Below are 17,463 nucleotides of genomic sequence, written 5' to 3'. Positions count from 1 at the left end.
CCATGAGCATCTGGTGTGCATCCTTTCTTTATGTGAACAGTGCTGGGCAGTGGAGTGTGAGCTGGGGCTCTGTGTCATTTGCTGCGTCCTGTGAGCTTCAGCAGCGCTGCAGTGGCAGCTACAAAACCCATAGGAGCAACATCTTACTATGAAGTGAAACTTTTGGCTATTGTGGTGTCACCAGAACTGTGGAACCAGCAGATGAACAACAATATTGTCTAGTTTTTCACCATCTTGTCCTTGCTCTGTTGACAAATCTGTCTGCTGAGCTCTTGCAGAGGAGTTTGTGTTTTATATATAGTAAGATCCTTCCTTCGCACAGTGCTGGCGTGCTGAGCAGCCTCCTGCAGCGCCAGTGCTCCTTCAGGGCCTGGAAGCGGTTCCTCATGTCATGTTTTGCTGTTCTTTTATTGCACTACAGCTGTAGAATGTGAGCTGCAGAATTTAGGCTTGGAGTTCAATACTGAAGGTCTTTTGAAGTAACTGATGCTGAAGAGTTCATAGAATTGTAATGTCTTGGGTTGGAAGGGACCCATAAGGTGTCACGGAGTCCAACTCCTGTCCCTGCACAGGACAACCCCAACATTCACACCGTGAGGCTGAGGGTGTTGGCCAAAGGATTCTGGAATATTGTCAGGCTTGGTACTGTGACTGCTTCCCTGGGAGCTGTTCCAGTGCTCCATCACCCTCTGGGGCAAGAACCTGCTCCTACTGTCCAACCTAACCCTCCCCTGGCATCTTCCTGCCATTCTCTTGGGTTCAGAGAGAAGAGCTCAGTGCCTGCTCTTGCTCCTCCTCCTCCTCATGTGAGGAAGCTGCAGAGCGCGATGAGGTCTCCCCTCAGTCTCATCTTCTCCAAGCTGAACAGATCCAGTAAATGCAGCTGCTCCTCACACGCTTCCTCTCTAAACCTTTCAACTCTATGCCCTCCTCTGGATGCTCTCCAGCAGCTTTAGATCCTTTTTATCCTGTGGCGCCCAAAACTGCACTCAGTGCTCAAGGTGGGGCCATCAAGCTCTGTGCTTGGATTTGTGGTATTAAAGTAGCTGAAGCAGCTTTTCCAGTCAAAAAAAAAAAAACAAACCACCCAAAAAAAGAGAGGGGGAGAAATGCTGCAAATAGCATTTTACAAAGCAGATTTTGAAGGGTTTTACAAAATTGGGCTCTCTGCAGATGGCTGTGACAGGAGAGCTGTGCTGTGCTTATGGGTCGGGTGCCTGAGTCATGGTGCCCATCTGAGGTTTCCATTACTGTGTCTCACGAGCTGTCCAGGTGGAATGAGGGAACGTGACTGCGTTCAGAGCAGCATCTTTGGAGAGCTTGGACAGAATCTGTTTGGGACCTGGGCACTGGGAATTGGTTTGGCAGCTGGAGCAGGGACCTCCCACTGGATCAAGTTGCTCCAAGCCCCATCCAACCCGGCCTTGAACCCCTCCAGGGATGGGGCAGCCACCACTTCTCTGGGCAACCTGGGCCAGGGCCTCCCCTCACATGAAAACATTTCTTCTTAAGATCTCATCTCAATCTCCCCTCTTCCAGCTCAAAATCATTCCCTCTTGTCCTATCCCTGCACTCCCTGATCAAAAGCCCCTCTCCAGCTTCTGCCCATCCCATGCACTGTTCTAACTCTGGATCTCTGTGGGTGAATCTCATCGTTGAGCTTTGAGGGGGCAGCACAGAACCCCCACATACTGAGCAGCACCCGCCTCTGCGTGGCCTCTGTCCACGTTTCCCCTCCCTCCAGCTTTTTGCAGCCTGCCCACGTGCTCTCCCATATGCACAGCGCTCAGATTAGTGCAGAAAGTCGAGAATCAGGAAATCTGCCTGGATCACGTTATGCAATGGTTGAGCTGCTGGCAGCAGTGAATATGCAGATCTGTCCGACCACGAGTGCTGCTGAAGGACACCTCTTCTTTCCTTGTGTGTGGACAGAGGAGGGTGCTTGTGCTGAGGGGCATGGTTTAGTGATTGATAGGAATGGTTGGACTCGATGATCCGATGGGTCTTTTCCAACCTGGTAATTCTGTGATTCTATGATTCTAAATGCTTGCCTGGTGTAGGGGCTGACTGACTGATGGGGATTGATTTCCCATGTGGATCAGCATGAGAAGGCAGCTTAAAGTACACAGACCCCTACCAAAACAGTTCTTCTGGGTGGGAAAACAGGGCTGTTCAGTGTGACTTAAACTGTTTCGGTGGAGTCACCTTGGAGACCTCTGTTGTGTGCAGAGGAGAAAGTCATTTTAGTGTTCTCTCAATGTGGGCAGTGATCCCTGCTGGGAACACGTCAGTGTGTGCTGCATCACCAGGAGGGTGACTTTGGAGATGAAAATCAGTGTGTGATTCCGTTTGGAGCCAAATTAATAGAACGACAGAATCATTGAGGTTGGAAAAGTCCTCTCAGCTCACCCAGTGCAACCGTCAGCCCAACCCCACTGTGCCTACTGAACCGTGTCCCCAAGTGCCACGGCCACACGCTTTTTGAACCCATCCAGCGGGATGGGAACAGAGAGGGCTGTGAAGACATGGAAACTTCCATGCTGGAGAGCACAGCAGGCACTGTGGATGCTGGGTTCCGTGGCTTTGGAGCAGCCCACTGTGCCGTGTCCTGGCTGTGCCAGTGGAACTGAGTGTGAGGCAGGAGCTCTGCTCTCATCCCAGCTTGGTGGGATTTGGCCCCGGGACACAGAGCCTGGCGATGTGACTCTCCGCAGTGCGATAGTGGTGGGTTCTGCTGGTGGAAGTGGGTTCTCCAGCTAGGGTGGAAGGAGGGTAAGCTCTTTGGGAGGGCAGCGGGAAGCAGGTTTGCCAGGTGTAAAGGTGTTTTGGAGCTGTGCTGCTTTCCTTTGCTTTACAAACGGAGAGCTCTGTGTGCAAGGTCTCAGCACAGCAAGGGACAAGATATGAAAAGCCACAACATCCCAGGTCCTGGAGGTGGACAGTAGGGAGGGAAGCAGCAGTGCAAGTGATATGAGAAAGGTCAGGGCTGTGCAGCTGGAAATGTTATTTTTAGGGCAAGCAGAAGCGATCGGTGCAGCAGGATGCAAAACCAGCAGCCTAGACGCTGGGGGTGATGTTTGTACCCAGGAATGAGCTCAACCCAAATGCTGCAGCCCTGTCCTTATTGTTCTGTTCAAGTTGCTCATCCAACTTTGTCTTTGACAGGCTTGCTGCCTGCTCGGGGTGTCTCCATGGGAGGGTGCATGGGAGGGTGCATCAGCACTGTTTGGGAACAGGGTGGGTCTGATGCTTCCTTTTCCCTCTGTTCCCACGCAGGACGCAGGCAGAAATGGCCCACACGTGTCGCGGGACCATCAACCTGTCCACCGCGCATATCGACACGGAGGATTCATGTAACATCGTGCTCTCCAATGGGGGAAGGACGTACCACCTCAAGGCCAACTCGGAAGTGGAGAGGCAGCGCTGGGTCACGGCACTGGAGCTGGCGAAGGCGAAAGCCATTCGCATGAGGAACAACCAGTCAGGTAGAGTGCAGCTCAGCATGTGAGCGTGCAACTGGATCCTTTATAAGCCCTCTGTGTGTAGACTTGCTCTTCTGTGCTTGCTAAACTGTGCAGAAACCCTGACAGATATGATTTCATATGCAATTAGCAATAGCTGATGGTTCCAGAGAGACACAAAGGTTTTTAAACAACGCTGTGTGCACCAGCTGTCATCTCACTTGGTCGTGCAGTGCTGAGCAGGTCTTTAAAGCTCCTTGTAATGGCAGTAAATTGTAGAGAGCTGGTAGTGATGATCTTACAAAGCTTCTTCTGGAAGGCAGGATGGATATTCCTTTCTGCTGGAGGCTTTGGGTTGGTTCGTGTGGACGGGAAATGCTGTAAGAGGCACTGAGCTCAGCAGGTAGTCATTGCAGGGAACACAGTGCCAGAGCTGTGCCTTCCTTACCCGCCTGTGGTTCAGGATGGTTTGGTAGGTGGTAAAAGCCAGACTTCGTTGAGCTGTCTCTGTGCGTTTCCCTTTCTTCCCCATACAAACATGATGCTGTGGTGTGGTATTTGCTGTTCTATGTCTGAGATAACTGGCTTGTGTGGAGCTGTCAGAGCCCAGTGCCTGTTCTGTGACTCCTCCCAAGAGTCATTTTGCTGCTCTGTATGTGATGGGTTGGTTCCTTACTTAACAAACAGAAATATTTCAGTGCTTGTAACTCTTGTGGGCTTAACATTTAGGTTTCTTGAATAAACAAGCACGTCTTCAAGTTGCAGGAAATGAAAGCCATTAATGTATTAAAACACTGCAGCCTCCTCTGTCCTAAAATAAAACCCCTTTGAGATCTTATCTGGAATGCTGGAAATCCGACCTTGCACAAGAGACGAGATGTAGCGAGCTCTTGGTTTTGTAACGCTCTGCTTAAAATGCAAATCCAGCTTCACAAACTGCTCCGGATCTGTTTTACAGAGGGATGTGTGAAGGTGAGGCAGGGAATCATAGAATCACTAGGTTGGAAAGGACCCACTGGATCATCAAGTCAAACCATTCCCATCAATCACTAAACCATGTCTTTGAGCACCTCACGCACCCCTCTTTTAAACACCTCCAGGGATGGGGACTCAACCACCTCCCTGGGCAGCGGAATGCCAACGGTTTGGCTTGCAGGAGACTAAACCCTGAGTCCTGGACTGATACAGTCTGACTTTGTGTAATTCGCCATCCCCCAACGTCATACAGAAGTTGATTAGTGCAATTCCCATAACCGTTGAAGTACACTGTGTTCCAGGACACTGGCGTTTGTGGATTTAATTACATTGAGCATTGTGAAGCCCTCTGTCCCTTAATGCTGCAGCTCTGGGGTGTACGTGAATGTTAATAATGGGGAGCACAGCAGCTGAGGAGAAGGTGGAAGCTTCTCTAGGCAAGCGTATTCCGTCTGGCAGAGCATGACATTGTGCTGGGTCACAGCTGTAGGGAGCTCACTCTGGGTGCAACAGCTCTCGGCCCTGCGGATATCATAGAATCATAGAATCGTAGAATCACCAGGTTGGAAGAGACCCACCGGATCATCGAGTCCAACCATTCCTATCAATCACTAAACCATGTCCCTCAGCACCTTGTCCACCCGTCCCTTAAACACCTCCAGGGAAGGTGACACAACCCCCTCCCTGGGCAGCCTCTGCCAGGTCCCAATGACCCTTCCTGTGAAAATTTTTTTCCTAATGTCCAGCCTGAACCTCCCCTGGCGGAGCTTGAGGCCATTCCCTCTTGTCCTGTCCCCTGTCCCTTGGGAGAAGAGCCCAGCTCCCTCCTCTCCACAACCTCCTTTCAGGTAGTTGTAAAGAGCAATGAGGTCTCCCCTCAGCCTCCTCTTCTCCAGGCTGAACACCCCCAGCTCTCTCAGGTGTTCCTCGTAAGGCCTGTTCTCACTCACTCCGTAGTGGGAAGCGAGTCCTCTGGCTGAGTGGGTGTATGGAAAAGGATCTTGAATGCGGGAGAGGCTGATACCTGCCATCGCCTTCCCCTTTCTGAACACTGGGCCGTGGGTGTGGAGCAGCGCAGGCAGCCGAGGCGGCAGGAAGGTGTTGGTGACGCTGCCTCCGGAGCCACCGCGCTCATTTTGGTTTGTGTCTGTGCATAAAAATAGCACACACCGAGCTTTCCTCTCTGAAGGCTCTGGATGTGCTGACTTTTTGGCATCAGCTGCTCGCGCTGTGCTTCCAGGGTAGGGACAGCATGGGGATGCTCGCTCTTGTGCTGCCTCACTGTTGTGCTGCCTCAGCTCTTCGCAGGGGAGTGCTGGGAGCTGGACCAGGAGCTGATGGAGGCAAAATCCATTGTTTTTCCAGGCTTTTCTGGGAATAAGACACTGTAAATGGGTGCTGAACCCTTGTGCAGTGGAGGTGGAGCTGAGGAGGTGGGGGAATGGCTTTACGCTTTAGTGTTCACCTGGCTGGTGGTGGTTTTGACCCTATTAGAGATCTTTTAATGAAGGTAAAGAATGAATGTGTGTTAAGTTTGAATATTTTGCTTGAATCAAAATCACATGCCTAGTGTTGTGTCCGTACAGGTTGTTTTTCCTTTGCCCTCTAAGGGGTTTGTTTGCAAAAGGCATTTTGACTTGAGAATGGGATGGTGCAAGGCATCTGCGACCTTCCCTGCCCTGCTCTGAATTAGCCTGTTGTGCTCCCCCCATCCCTCACAGCCGGCTCCTGGCCAGGTGGTCTTGGCTCATGCTTCTGCTCTGGATGGGACGAGACTGGACAATCCCTGCTGTTGTTTGTGTGCCCTCGACGCCAGCTCACTGCTTGCTGTAACAATCCTTGCTGTTTCCAGCTCTCTTTACCAAAGTGCTCCCCTTTCCCATCATTTTGGGGGATGTTTCTTCATCCCATTGGACTGTTTTCCCTCTGCCTGGAGAGGTACTGGCTGCTGGTGCTCACTTACCTTGCTCTTCTCATTGTCTTTTTGATCCTTGGTGCCTGGGTTTTCCCAGGATAGCCAGCTGCTAACTGTGCCCAAGCTGCTGCTATGGAAAATACAATTAACAGTGCTGCTGGGATGGAGCTGTTTGCTTGGATTTCCCCCTTCTAACAATTCCCTTCTTTTAGTGCCTTCCCCTACTCACTGATGTTCCCCTCTGTGGCTGATCAAGAGCCCCTCCCCAGCTTTCCTGGAGCCCCTTTCAGTACTGGAAGCTGCTTTAAGGTCTCCCTGCAGCCTCTTCTCTTCTCCAGGCTGAACAATCCAAACTCTCCCAGCCTGTACGGGAGGTGCTCCAGCGCTTGGATCATCTCCATGGCCTCTTCTGGACTCGCTCCATCAGCTCCATGTCCTCCCTCTGCTGAGGATTCCAGAACTCCAAAATTTCCTACAGATGTGTTCTTGTTTCTAGAAGTGCTGTGTACCTAGATTTGGTTTCTCCTGTGCCCTCTCTGTTTCTTTAAAATCCACGCTCTTCCCTTGTGTTGTTCTTTATTGACTTCTCCCCCTGGACAAACACCACTGTTTGCTGCCTGCGAATGTGTGTGGCTGGGTAAGGGCTGTTGCCACCATTTCACAGTTTTCAGCTGCCTGTAAATCAATGTTTCCTTTGTCTGGTGTTTGCTGGCTTTGCTTTTGTTGCTTCCATTTGATTTCATCACTTCTCCACATTTTTGACAAAAGAATTTATCGAGGTTGCTTGTTGAGACTGCAGAACGAGCATCAGTGAAACGTGGGAGGTTGTGCATGCGTTTTATTCTCACTCATGTTTGATCATCTCGCTTGGAGAATGCCCAGTGGTACTTGGATGCTTTGCCAGAGTCTTGGAACAGCTTCTGAAGGTCCCTGTCTGTTGGCAGTGGATGCAGGTTTGCTTTCTCTGTGTGTTCAGTCCCTTTCCCTGTTGTGTTTCAAGAGGAGGAGTTGTGGCCTCTGTGTTCAGCCCTGTAAAGAGCTGCCAGGCAGAGACCTGAGGACACGCTGGGAGCTGTCTCCGGCTGCTCTCCAGCTCGGAACCTGCTACTACATAAAGGCTGGAACCCAGCAGGAGCAGCGCTGACGGTTGGGGCAAGTCCTCTGGCCCATTGTGGGGGAACACGGAGCTGTTGGAGTGAGTCCAGAGGAGGTCACGGAGATGATCCGAGGGCTGGAGCACTTCCCGTACGAGGACAGGCTGAGAATTGGGCTCTCCATGTTCCTACATGAGTGGCGGAAGCGGGAGGGATGATCTGTCACCGCTGTGCTGGCTCATGTTGGCTTGGTTTGTCATTTCGTAACGGTTCCAACTGGAGTTGAGGTGTCAGTGCCAAGGGTCCCTCACCAGCAGGGGTTGCTGGGTTTAATGCTCTGCCCTGGGCATGTTTTAAGTTGCTTTTGAACCACCCGGCCTGCCTGGTTGGGGTTTGTGACCCACAGCAGCTCCTTTGTGGACCTGGAACCACATGGGACTGGGACCAGGAGCTCCCTGAGCGCATCACATCCTGAACTGCGGATGGGATGGACGAGCTGCATACTCATTCAGAGCTGACACAGACGAGGGGAGAGCCTGTGTCTGTAGTGAGAAGCAAAGCAAATGGCTGATAAATCTTGTTGAAGGCTGCGGGGAGTCCATTGATGGGTGGCTGGGCTGCACGGGGGATCCCAGTGAGGACACCTGGTCAGAGCCCAACGTGTGACCTGTGCTGCTCTCATGCTGCTCCTGTGATTTCCCAGGATTTGGGTGCAACGTGTGCTGACTGGGTTACACCAGGGAGTGGTGACAGAGGGATCTGAGCTGCTCTGGGAGGGGAACAGGCAGCCGGCTTGGCTGTGTCTCTTCCTACCTCACTGCTGGGTGATGCTCTTTGTGCTGTGGGTATCGAGTACCCTGGGCAGCCCCAAGCTGGGCTCAGCGCCTCTGCCAGCATCTAGAGATGCTGAGATCTTGCATCTTGCCACATGCAGGATTTTCTGCTCCCCACTGTTGGACCTCTGGGGCCTCGTGGGGATGCTGGTGTGTGGAGATGTGGGTGCTGGGGAAGGAGGAGCCCTGTGGTCGGCTCCTCTTGCTGTTCCCAGGCCTCAAACTCTCACTACGTGCTGCGAATGGATTCTTGTACCTACAAGTTTCACCTGTACGTAGTTTTTTAACACGGCTTTCAATAATGTAACAGGGATTTTCATACGGTTGGGAGCATTTCCAGCTCACGTAACCGGTTCAGTGTGTTTCGGTGTTATTTTTAGACATTTCAAACTCCCAAGTGATATTTTTTTAACCAGCACAGAAAAAGCTGTTGGAGGAAAATCATTTTGAAACTCTGAATATAATAACACTTCTTACTAATTAGAAATGAGTCATTACATGGAAGCTGCTCCCTTCAAAAAGCCTGAGGCCTTTTGGCAGCGTGGGCCAATCATGTCCTGGGCTGCATCAAAAAAGAAGGACCAGCAGGGTAAGGGAGGGGATTCTGCCCCTCAGTTCCTCTTTCGTGAGACCCCACCTGGAGCCCTGTGCTCAGTTCTGGAGTCCTCAGCACAGGAAGGACATGGAGCTGTTGGACCGAGTCCAGAGGAGGCCACGGAGATGATCCGAGGGCTGGAGCACCTCCTGTATGAGGACAAACTGAGAGTTGGAGTTGTTCAGCCTGGAGAAGAGAAGGTTGTGGGGAGAACTTAGAGCAGCTTCCAGTACTGAAAGGGGCTCCAGGAAGGCTGTGGAGGGGCTCTTGATCAGGGAGTGCAGGGATAGGAGGATGGGGAATGGTTTTGAACTGACAGAGGGGAGACTGAGGTGAGATCTTAGGCAGAAATGTTTTGCTGTGAGGGTAGGGAGGCCGTGGCCCAGGTTGCCCAGAGCAGTGGTGGCTGCCCCATCCCTGGAGGTGTTCAAGGCCAGGTTAGACGGGGCTTTGATGAACCTGATCCAGTGGGAGGTGTCCCTGCTCATGTCAGGGGTTTGGAACTGGAAGGGCTTTGAGGTCCCTTCCAACCCAAACCATTCCGTGATTCTATGGTCTCTGGGGGCTGGGCTGTTCCACGCTGAGAGGTGAAGGATGGGAAGGAAATCTTCTGGAGTGTGGCACGTTGTTTTGAGTGAAGCACAGCAGCTTCTGTTCCCATCCACATATTCATGGAGAACTGGCTCTGAGTAGAGGTGGGGTTCACATAATCCTTGCTGCCCTTGCAGGGCATGGTGGGTCCCTCTGTGACTGTTGCTGTTGTGAAGTGTGTGTGTTTTCAGTCTGGATATGATGGTTTGATTTGTTATTTGGAGCTTAATGACCTGGAGAGATCACAGCAGGGGGAGAACCTGTGGTGTCAGGGCATCTGCAGAGCCGACTGTGGCTTCCCATACCTATGGGGTGCTTGACATCTCTTGGGATGAATGAGGGGAAATTGGAGTGCGCTGCTGTCTGTTAGGACCCTGCAGACCCATATGATTTGTCTTCCATTGTCTGCAGGGAATGAGAAGCTCCATGCAAACACCATTTACTTGTACCTGGTTTCCTCCAGCACCCACTGAGGGTTCCTGTCTGGCTTTGTTCCCGAGTACCGTGTTGCTCTCCAGATCAGAAGCTCTGAGATGCTGTGGTTCAGGGCACTGTTGTATGTTGATGGTGGTTTGCTCCATGCTCTGCGTCTAGTTGATGCAGTGGGATCAGCGTGCCCTCTCCTGGTACGATCCATCCATGGAGCTCTGCTTTCCTGTGGCACAGGGCAGGATTTGCTGTGAGGTTCTCTGCTCTTGCTTAGAGATGTCCCTGCAGAAACAGACCTTGGAGGCATGGGAGGTGTTTGACTCTGCATCTGGCCTTTTGGGGTGACCAGAAGAGTGGGGTCTGGCAGCCAGACCTTGAGGGATTCATCTCCAGCAGGGCAGGAAAGCCAGCTCCTCTGGTGAGGCTACTGGGAAGAGCTGTTCCTCCTCTCCCAGCATTTCAGCTCTTTCCTGGGGCTCAGCCATTCCTCACGCTGCCCGTGGGGACCCCAAAACTTCTGCCACACCGAGATGCCAGGGTGGAAGCAGCTCAGCCGAGCAGCCTGTGCTGGCATCTTGCGGTGGTCTGTGCTTTTGCAGCGCTTCATCTCCTCCTGGTGCTGAAATCAGCTTTGACGCTGACAGATGCTCCTTCGGGGAATTTCTTTGCATCCAGCCTGGGAAATTTATAATTCCCATTGAGTTTAGGAGTCTTTAAGTTAGAATTGTCATGCTCAGAAGGGAAGATCAACTTCCAGAGGGTTTAATGAGACTCGTATTCTGCTTTGCTTATATTCCAGGAAAATCTTTTTCGTGTAGGAACTTGTAGCCGGCTCCATTGGTGAGAGGTGGGATGCATGGAGCGCTGCTTCTGCCAAGACAAAGCAGGAGGACATCTGCTGGGGTCTCAGCACCACCAGGCTGAGCACATTGCGTCCCCCACAACCTTGGGAAAGGTCCAGGCCCTCCCTGGTTTGGAAGGGAGTAGGGGGCAGCAGGAATTAGATTGGATATTGGAAAAAAATTTCTGTGTGGGAAGAGTTGTCAAGCCCTGGCAGAGGCTGCCCAGGGCAGTGGTGGAGTCACCATCTCTGGAGAGATTAAAAAGATGTGTAGGCATGGCACTCCAGGACATGGTTTCATCATGGACTTGTCAGGGTGAGGTTTAAGGGTGTACTCACTGGTCTTAAAGATCTTTTCCAACCTAAGTGATTCTGTGATAACGATCTGTGTAAACTATCTGTGTGTGTAGGTGCTTGAAGGTGGCCCTGGCTCTGGTTTCCAGCTGTGAGGGTGCGTTCAGCTGTGTGTCCTGCTGGAGCGCCTTGGCCGCAGCCGCTCCTCCTACACTGGATTCTGATTTATGCCGCATTTTTCCTCCAGGTTTGCTCGTTCCCCTGAGAACGGGAAAATATTAAAGGCTGGGAAAATCCAATCATCCCTCAGTGGAGGGGCAGGAGGGGATGCAGTGGTGAAACCTTAGGGGTTTTGTTCTTGAGCAGCAGGGATGTGAAATTTGGCTGCAGGAGTAAAATGTATAATGGAATTTCCGATAAAAATAAAAATGTTCTGATATGTATTTTAAGCAAGCGTCCTAAAAATAACCTCCAGCAGCATTTAAAGGCACAAAGCTTCCCAATATCATTCTCCCCCGGCCCCTAAACAACATCCCTCTGGTTTTGGGACTAGGTATCCGATCGCACGCTCAGCATTGCTCTGGGGCAGCCCCAGCCAAACCTCCCCTCGGTGGGACCCCAGGTTGCCTTTTCCCCCCCCTTTTTTTGGCTGGACAGTGCCTGTTTCTGGCAGAGATGGAGTTAAGGGTTGCTCCGTGGTGCATGCTGGTAAGAGGGTGGTTTGATGGTTCCTGCCGTAGTGCTCTGCTCGCAGCATGTGCCGAGGATTTGTGCTGTAAGATGTGGAGCTGGGAGGGCAGCGATGCGGCCGCTGCTCAATAAGGACATTTTCGTTTCTCTTTCTTTCTTTTTTTTTCTTTCTTTTTCCTCCATCCTAAAGCTCACGGCCATGTAGCCTCTGCAAGAGCGAGCCCGCTGTGGGGATGAAGGGTAGGGGCTGCTGGGAGAAGGGATCCATCCGTTCCTTCTGCAACGCCGGCTGTCTGAATAAATTCCACAAGGGTTAGTGCCTTCCTGGTGTCCTCGCAGAGGTCCCCCTCCTCTTGCCATCGCTGCCGGCTGGATCCAATCCAGCGTGTGCTCTCCCTTGGTAGCCCGCATGGTTTCCCCATCGTGCAGATGCCCTGGGGAGCAATGGAGGGGCTGCTCCAGCCAGTGAGGTGCCTTCCCGGGATGGAAGGGGGGTGGTTAACCCCATGCAGGAGTGCTGGGAGACAGAGAAATACAGAAAATACACCGTGCGGGTCTTTCCGTGGCATTTTGTGGCACATGGTGTCTTGCCTGCAGCTGGGGCTTTAGGCATCACGTGCTGCATCCTTACGCCGTTTTATTTGAGGTTTATAAAGTGTGCGGCGCGTGCTCTTCCTCCTGCTTCAGATGTTTAAATAATAGTAGATCTCCTGTGGTTCAGGTTGATGAACTTCTGCTGCTAAGAATGTTAAATTTTGTGACAGTTTGTTCTTTATGTGCACTTTTAATATTAAGAAGAAGCCTGTGGCAGCGGGGTGGAACTGGATGGGCTTTGTGGTTCCTTCCAAACCACTCAGTGCTTTAACTTTGACGAATGTCTGATGCAGCCCTGGCTGAGATAGGTGGATTTGTCACTGAGTGGGACTGATTCAATCACCTTTGCATTTGTAGAAAAGGGGCTGTTGGCCCCTCAGTGATTTCTCCTTTGCCTCCTCGCAGTGAACAGTGCTTTGTTGCCTCCCTGGGGCGTTTGGGAGGTCCTGCTGCCCAGCAAGTGGAAGGAAAGATGGAAAAGGAGACAGGAAAGGTGTCCCCTTAGGCAACTGAGTGAGTGTTGGACCAGGACAGTGCTGTTGGCTTAGCAGCAAGCTGGGCAGAGTCGGGTGCAGCCTCTGCGGCTTTGGTGTTTGTGGTGAATTCAGAAGGCTCCAACGGTGCTGATGAACCGCAGCTCTTCATCAATGACCTTATAGTCCAGTCCAATGTACATTTGGTTGTGCAGGCATTCATCCTGCTTTGCCCTATGTGAGATTACTGGTAATTACAGAAGCCTGGTTAGCAGTTCTTAGTTTGTAAAGGTGCATCCAGTTAATTTGAGGTTGTATCTCTCACCACGCGTGTCCAAGGCTTCCAGCCCACAGTGGAGCCCCCGGTGCCACACCCCTGATGTGTTTGCTTGTCTTGGTGTGGGTTTGCTCTGTGCCTCGCTTAAAGTCTCTCACTTTTAGGTGAAATCCTGTGTTTTACTGAAGCTTCTCCCTTGCTCTGTTGGAAGAATCTTCCCTGCAATGTGTAAACCTTCCCTACAAAGGCACTGACTGGAGCTTTGTCTTTCCTTCCAGTTCAGACCCTTGCCCAGCGTGTCCTGTCCCCTGGAGCCGCCCGGTGCTCGGGAGGAGGTTAGTGGGAATGTGTGCTCCGGGGCTTGGCCTTCGTGCGAGTGTGGCAGGAGTTAGATGTAAATCCCCAGCATAAGCACATGGATCTGTTGGAGCAGGTCCAGAGGAGGCCACGAAGATTATCGGAGGGCTGGAGCACCTCTGCTATGAGGACAGGCTGAGAGAGTTGGGGTTGTTCAGACTGGAGAAGAGAAGGCTGTGGGGAGACCTTAGAGCAGCTTCCAGCACTGAACGGGGCTAAAGGAAAGCTGGGGAGGGGCTTTTTACAAGGGCATGGAATGGCTTTAAATCAAGAGGGGAAAGATTTGAACTAGACATAAGGAAGAAATTCTTCATGATGAAGGTGGGGAGGCCCTGACCCAGGTTGCCCAGAGAAGTGGTGGCTGCCTTGTCCTTTGAGATGTTCAAGGGCAGGTTGGATGGGGCTTTGAGCAACCTGATGCAGTGGGAGGTGTCCCTGCCTATGGCAATGGGGCTGGGAGTGGCTGGGCTTTGAGATCCCTTCCAACCCAATCCATGATTCTATAATAAATCCACAGGCAGAAGCGCTGGGAAGGGGTGGAAGTTGACACTTTCTGGGGCTGTGTGCCCTGCTCTCACCCTTCTCATGCTGGTGCACGCAGTTACACGCTTGGCAGTGGAGCAAAGGGCTGGGAGATTTCAGGTCCTGCAGCATCCTGCACTTCCCTCTGGCTTGTCCTGGCCTGTGGGGAACTGGAGGAGAAGACAGGTAACTTACACCCTCCCTGATCCGCTTATGTGCGAGTAAGCTGAGCCAGGGTGGATTTAAATGCACATCAGGGTGATCATTAGCGGGAGGGCATGTGGGATGGTTCTGACACGGATTATACTATTGCAGCCTTGCAGTCCCTTCCCTGCTCCGTTTGTGTCGCTGCTCTCCTCCTTGGGAACACGGTCCCTTGTCATCTTGCTCTTGTCACTGAGGGTAGCAAGGAGGGAGGGAACTGATAGGAATGGAGGAGCATCCTTTGTGCATCTTCCACCGGTTCCCGCAAGGTTGTGGATGCCTGGGGCAGGCTGGGCTGCAGTCCTAGTTACACCACGGGTACGTTACCCTCGGAAGGATGGGAGTTTGTGTACTGGTGCACATCTTGAACACCAGTTCCTGAGTCTCGGCTGTGCCACCAGCAGCGCAGCCTCCCTTCCCTGGTGGATTTCGGGAAGAGAAGCCAGCCCATAGTGTGCTTCCCTCCCTGCACTGCTCAAATCGTAGATGGACTGGAGGCTGGGAAATGGTTAAGTAGCATTAAAAATGCACTTTTGGTGACACACACATCTGAGGCTCCGATGGTTTTCAGTAGGTGCGTGCCAGAGCACCAGTCTTGCTGTCTGTGGGAGAAGAAGGGTCACCCCATGTCCTCACTGGTGACCTTGTGAGTTTCTTCTCTGAGAGAACTCATTACCTCCAAAATGAGAGTGCAGGGATAGGATGAGGGGAACTGTTTTCAGCTGAAATGGGGAGGCTGAGATGAGATCTTAGGAAGAAATTATTTCCTGTGAGGGTGGGGAGACCCTGGCCCAGGTTGCTCAGAGAAGTGGTGACTGCGTCATCCTTCCAGGTGTTCAAGGCCAGGCTGGATGGGGCTTAGAGCAGCCTGATGCTGTGGGAGGTGTCCCTGCCCATGGCAGGAGGTTGGAAGTGGATGGGCTTTGAAGTCCCTTCCAATGCAGACCATTCCATGATTCCATGACTGTAGGAGGGACTGTCTCTGCAGTTGGAATCCCTGGGGAAGTGGAGGCAGGAGCATTACAGGATCCTGGGTGGCAGAAACCCTTCTGCTGCTGCAGCAGCTCTGACAAACAGGCAGGCAGTTGTCTCTGCGTGTGCTGCTTGGACCAAACCCCAAGTTCTCCTCAGGCTTCTTCCAGGAGCCTGGTGTGACTTTGGAGCCATCAGGGATGCCCTGGGAAGTGGAGGGCCTGATGAAGGGGCTCAGTCCATGGCGAGCTCTGCACCAGCGCAGCATGTGTCTGTGTGACAGTGTGGGGCACCCCGCGCTGGTGTGGGGAGGCTGGTGGCTCATGTGTCCTTGCAGTTCCCAGCTCTAGGATGAAAAAACTTCTATTTTTATCAGGCCTTTTCTGATGAGATGTGCAGCGTCAGCCCACAATTATCATTAATGAGTGGTTATTTCCCTCTAATCACACCTTCAGTACCAATTGTTTCATTGCTATTCAAACTGTTCGGACTGGAGGGGACACTTGGCCGTATCCTGCAGGGATAACTTTGGCTCTCCAGTGTTTTTGCCAAAGCCTCATCTGGGCTCCTTTTATCTCCTCTTCATTCCCTGCCAGCTCTGCTCTTTGTGCCCTGGGACTCGGTGTAGCCAGTTGGAGGTCTGGCTTTGCAGTTCTCCTGGTGGCTGCCAAACCTCCTATTCCAGTGGAAATGGAGAGCAGAACATTGTGGTCAAAGGACAGAGGGGAAACAAAAGCCAACAAATTGAAATCTCCTTGCAAAGTCCTCCTGGCTTCTGTTGAGAGTTTTGAGAAGCTTGTGAAAGAAGAGGACAGCAGCATCCTGGCTTGAATCAGCCATGGTGTGGCCAGCAGGAGCAGCAAAACATTTCTTCCTAAGATTTCATCTCAATTTCCCCTCTTTCAAACGCATCCTACATCTTTGCAGCCTCGTTTATCAGCTTATTGGAGCTGTTTAGGCAATGGAGTGACCAAAAAGTCCCGTATGGGCTGGAAGGTGAGGCTGGCTGTGATCTAGATCAAGCGCAGCGTTTGCTGCTGGGGTTTATTGATCAGGAACATCATCATTCTCTAATTGTAGCGATAAAACATTCAATAGTTGAACGGGGGATGCTGCAGGCATTGAAGTGAAAATAGCGTGTGCTTTCCCAGGGCTTTTCTTTCAAGAAACACAAAGTCCTTCGTGTCCGTAAGTGGACTGGTGTGTCAACTCCCCATTCAGGATGGTATTTGAATATGGATTTCATAGAATCATCTGATGGTTTGAGTCAGAAGGGACCTTAGAGCCCATCCAGTTCCAACCCTCCTTTCTTTTTCACAGGAAGGGAAGCAGATAACAGAAAGCAGGGGCAAAACTTATCCCCGGAGTCGGATTCCTGGGTTTGAGGAAAACCCAGAAATGTGGGTGCTGTAAGGCCATGTTAAAGCATCCTTGAAAGCAATCTCTGCTCCTCTGGCTTGGCTCCAGCTGCACCAACATCTTGGGAGAATCTCAGTTATAGAAACAAAGAGATAGTGGTCATATCTCTTAATTCAAAGCAGAAGAAGTTGTTTGTCTTTGTTGTTTCAGCATGGGCTGGTAGAAAGAGGCTTCTGTGTTGTCCAGGCAAAGGCTCCAAAAATCTTCATGGAATTCTGGGATGGTTTGGGTTGGGAGAGACCTCAAAGCCCATCCAGTTCCATCCCTTGCTGTGGTCAGGGACACCTCCCACTGGATCAGGTTGCTCCAAGCCTCATCCAGCCTGGCCTCGAACATCTCCAGGGGTGGGGCAGCCACCACTGCTCTGGGCAACGTGTGCCAGGACTACCTCACCCTCACAGCAAAAAATTTCTTCCTAAAATCTCATCTCAATCCTTTGTACCCCATTTCCTTTACCAGTTAATTTTAACCACGTTTGTGTTGAATATCCTATGTTATTACAAGTTAGTGTCATATTGATTGGTACCCAAAAGCAGTGGCCATCAGTGACAAAGCTGCCATTGGCATAGAGTCCTGGAGTAATCTTGATCTTGAAGGCACCTTGGGAGGGGTTGCATCCCACCTTTGCTTGGCTCTTGGCCACTATGGATCACATCACTCAAATCCTTAGGCTTAAATTTCTGCAAGACTCATTCTCTCTGCAGTACTTATGTATTTCAGGCACATCTGATGGGATATTTTGTGAGGAACAGTGGTCCTTGAGCTCTGGATGTGTCCTGTGGAGCACCCCCCACCTGCTCCTACTGCCTGTGACTTCAGAAATGTCCCAGCTTGTCCCCAGCAGCCGCTGTTTCCTATTTTTAGGCTCAAACAGCTTTCTGTTGGCATTAGCAAGGAGAAGGAAGAGCCCTGCCAGGTCGATGCCGA

General features: G+C 51.6%; 1 protein-coding gene across 4 annotated transcripts in view; it reads left to right on the top strand.

Annotated features, from left to right (window-relative positions):
* OSBP2 (oxysterol binding protein 2) overlaps positions 1-17,463 on the top strand; it is a 348,826-nt gene that overhangs the window by 16,861 nt on the left and 314,502 nt on the right. For 2 of the 4 annotated variants that reach the window (XM_069871029.1, XM_069871031.1), the window contains exons 2-3: positions 3,277-3,485; positions 13,341-13,397. In XM_069871029.1, the coding sequence (XP_069727130.1) occupies positions 3,277-3,485; positions 13,341-13,397 (266 nt within the window). Of the gene's footprint in view, positions 1-3,276; positions 3,486-11,826; positions 12,031-13,340; positions 13,398-17,463 lie in introns of those variants that run through there. The other 2 variants (XM_069871030.1, XM_069871032.1) reach the window with 2 other exon arrangements.

Source organism: Phaenicophaeus curvirostris, chromosome 17 (assembly GCF_032191515.1).
Source record: "Phaenicophaeus curvirostris isolate KB17595 chromosome 17, BPBGC_Pcur_1.0, whole genome shotgun sequence".
Lineage (NCBI taxonomy): Eukaryota > Metazoa > Chordata > Aves > Cuculiformes > Cuculidae > Phaenicophaeus > Phaenicophaeus curvirostris.
The sequence above is the reverse complement of the archived record's forward strand: the minus strand, read 5'-3'. Positions and strand labels throughout refer to the sequence as shown.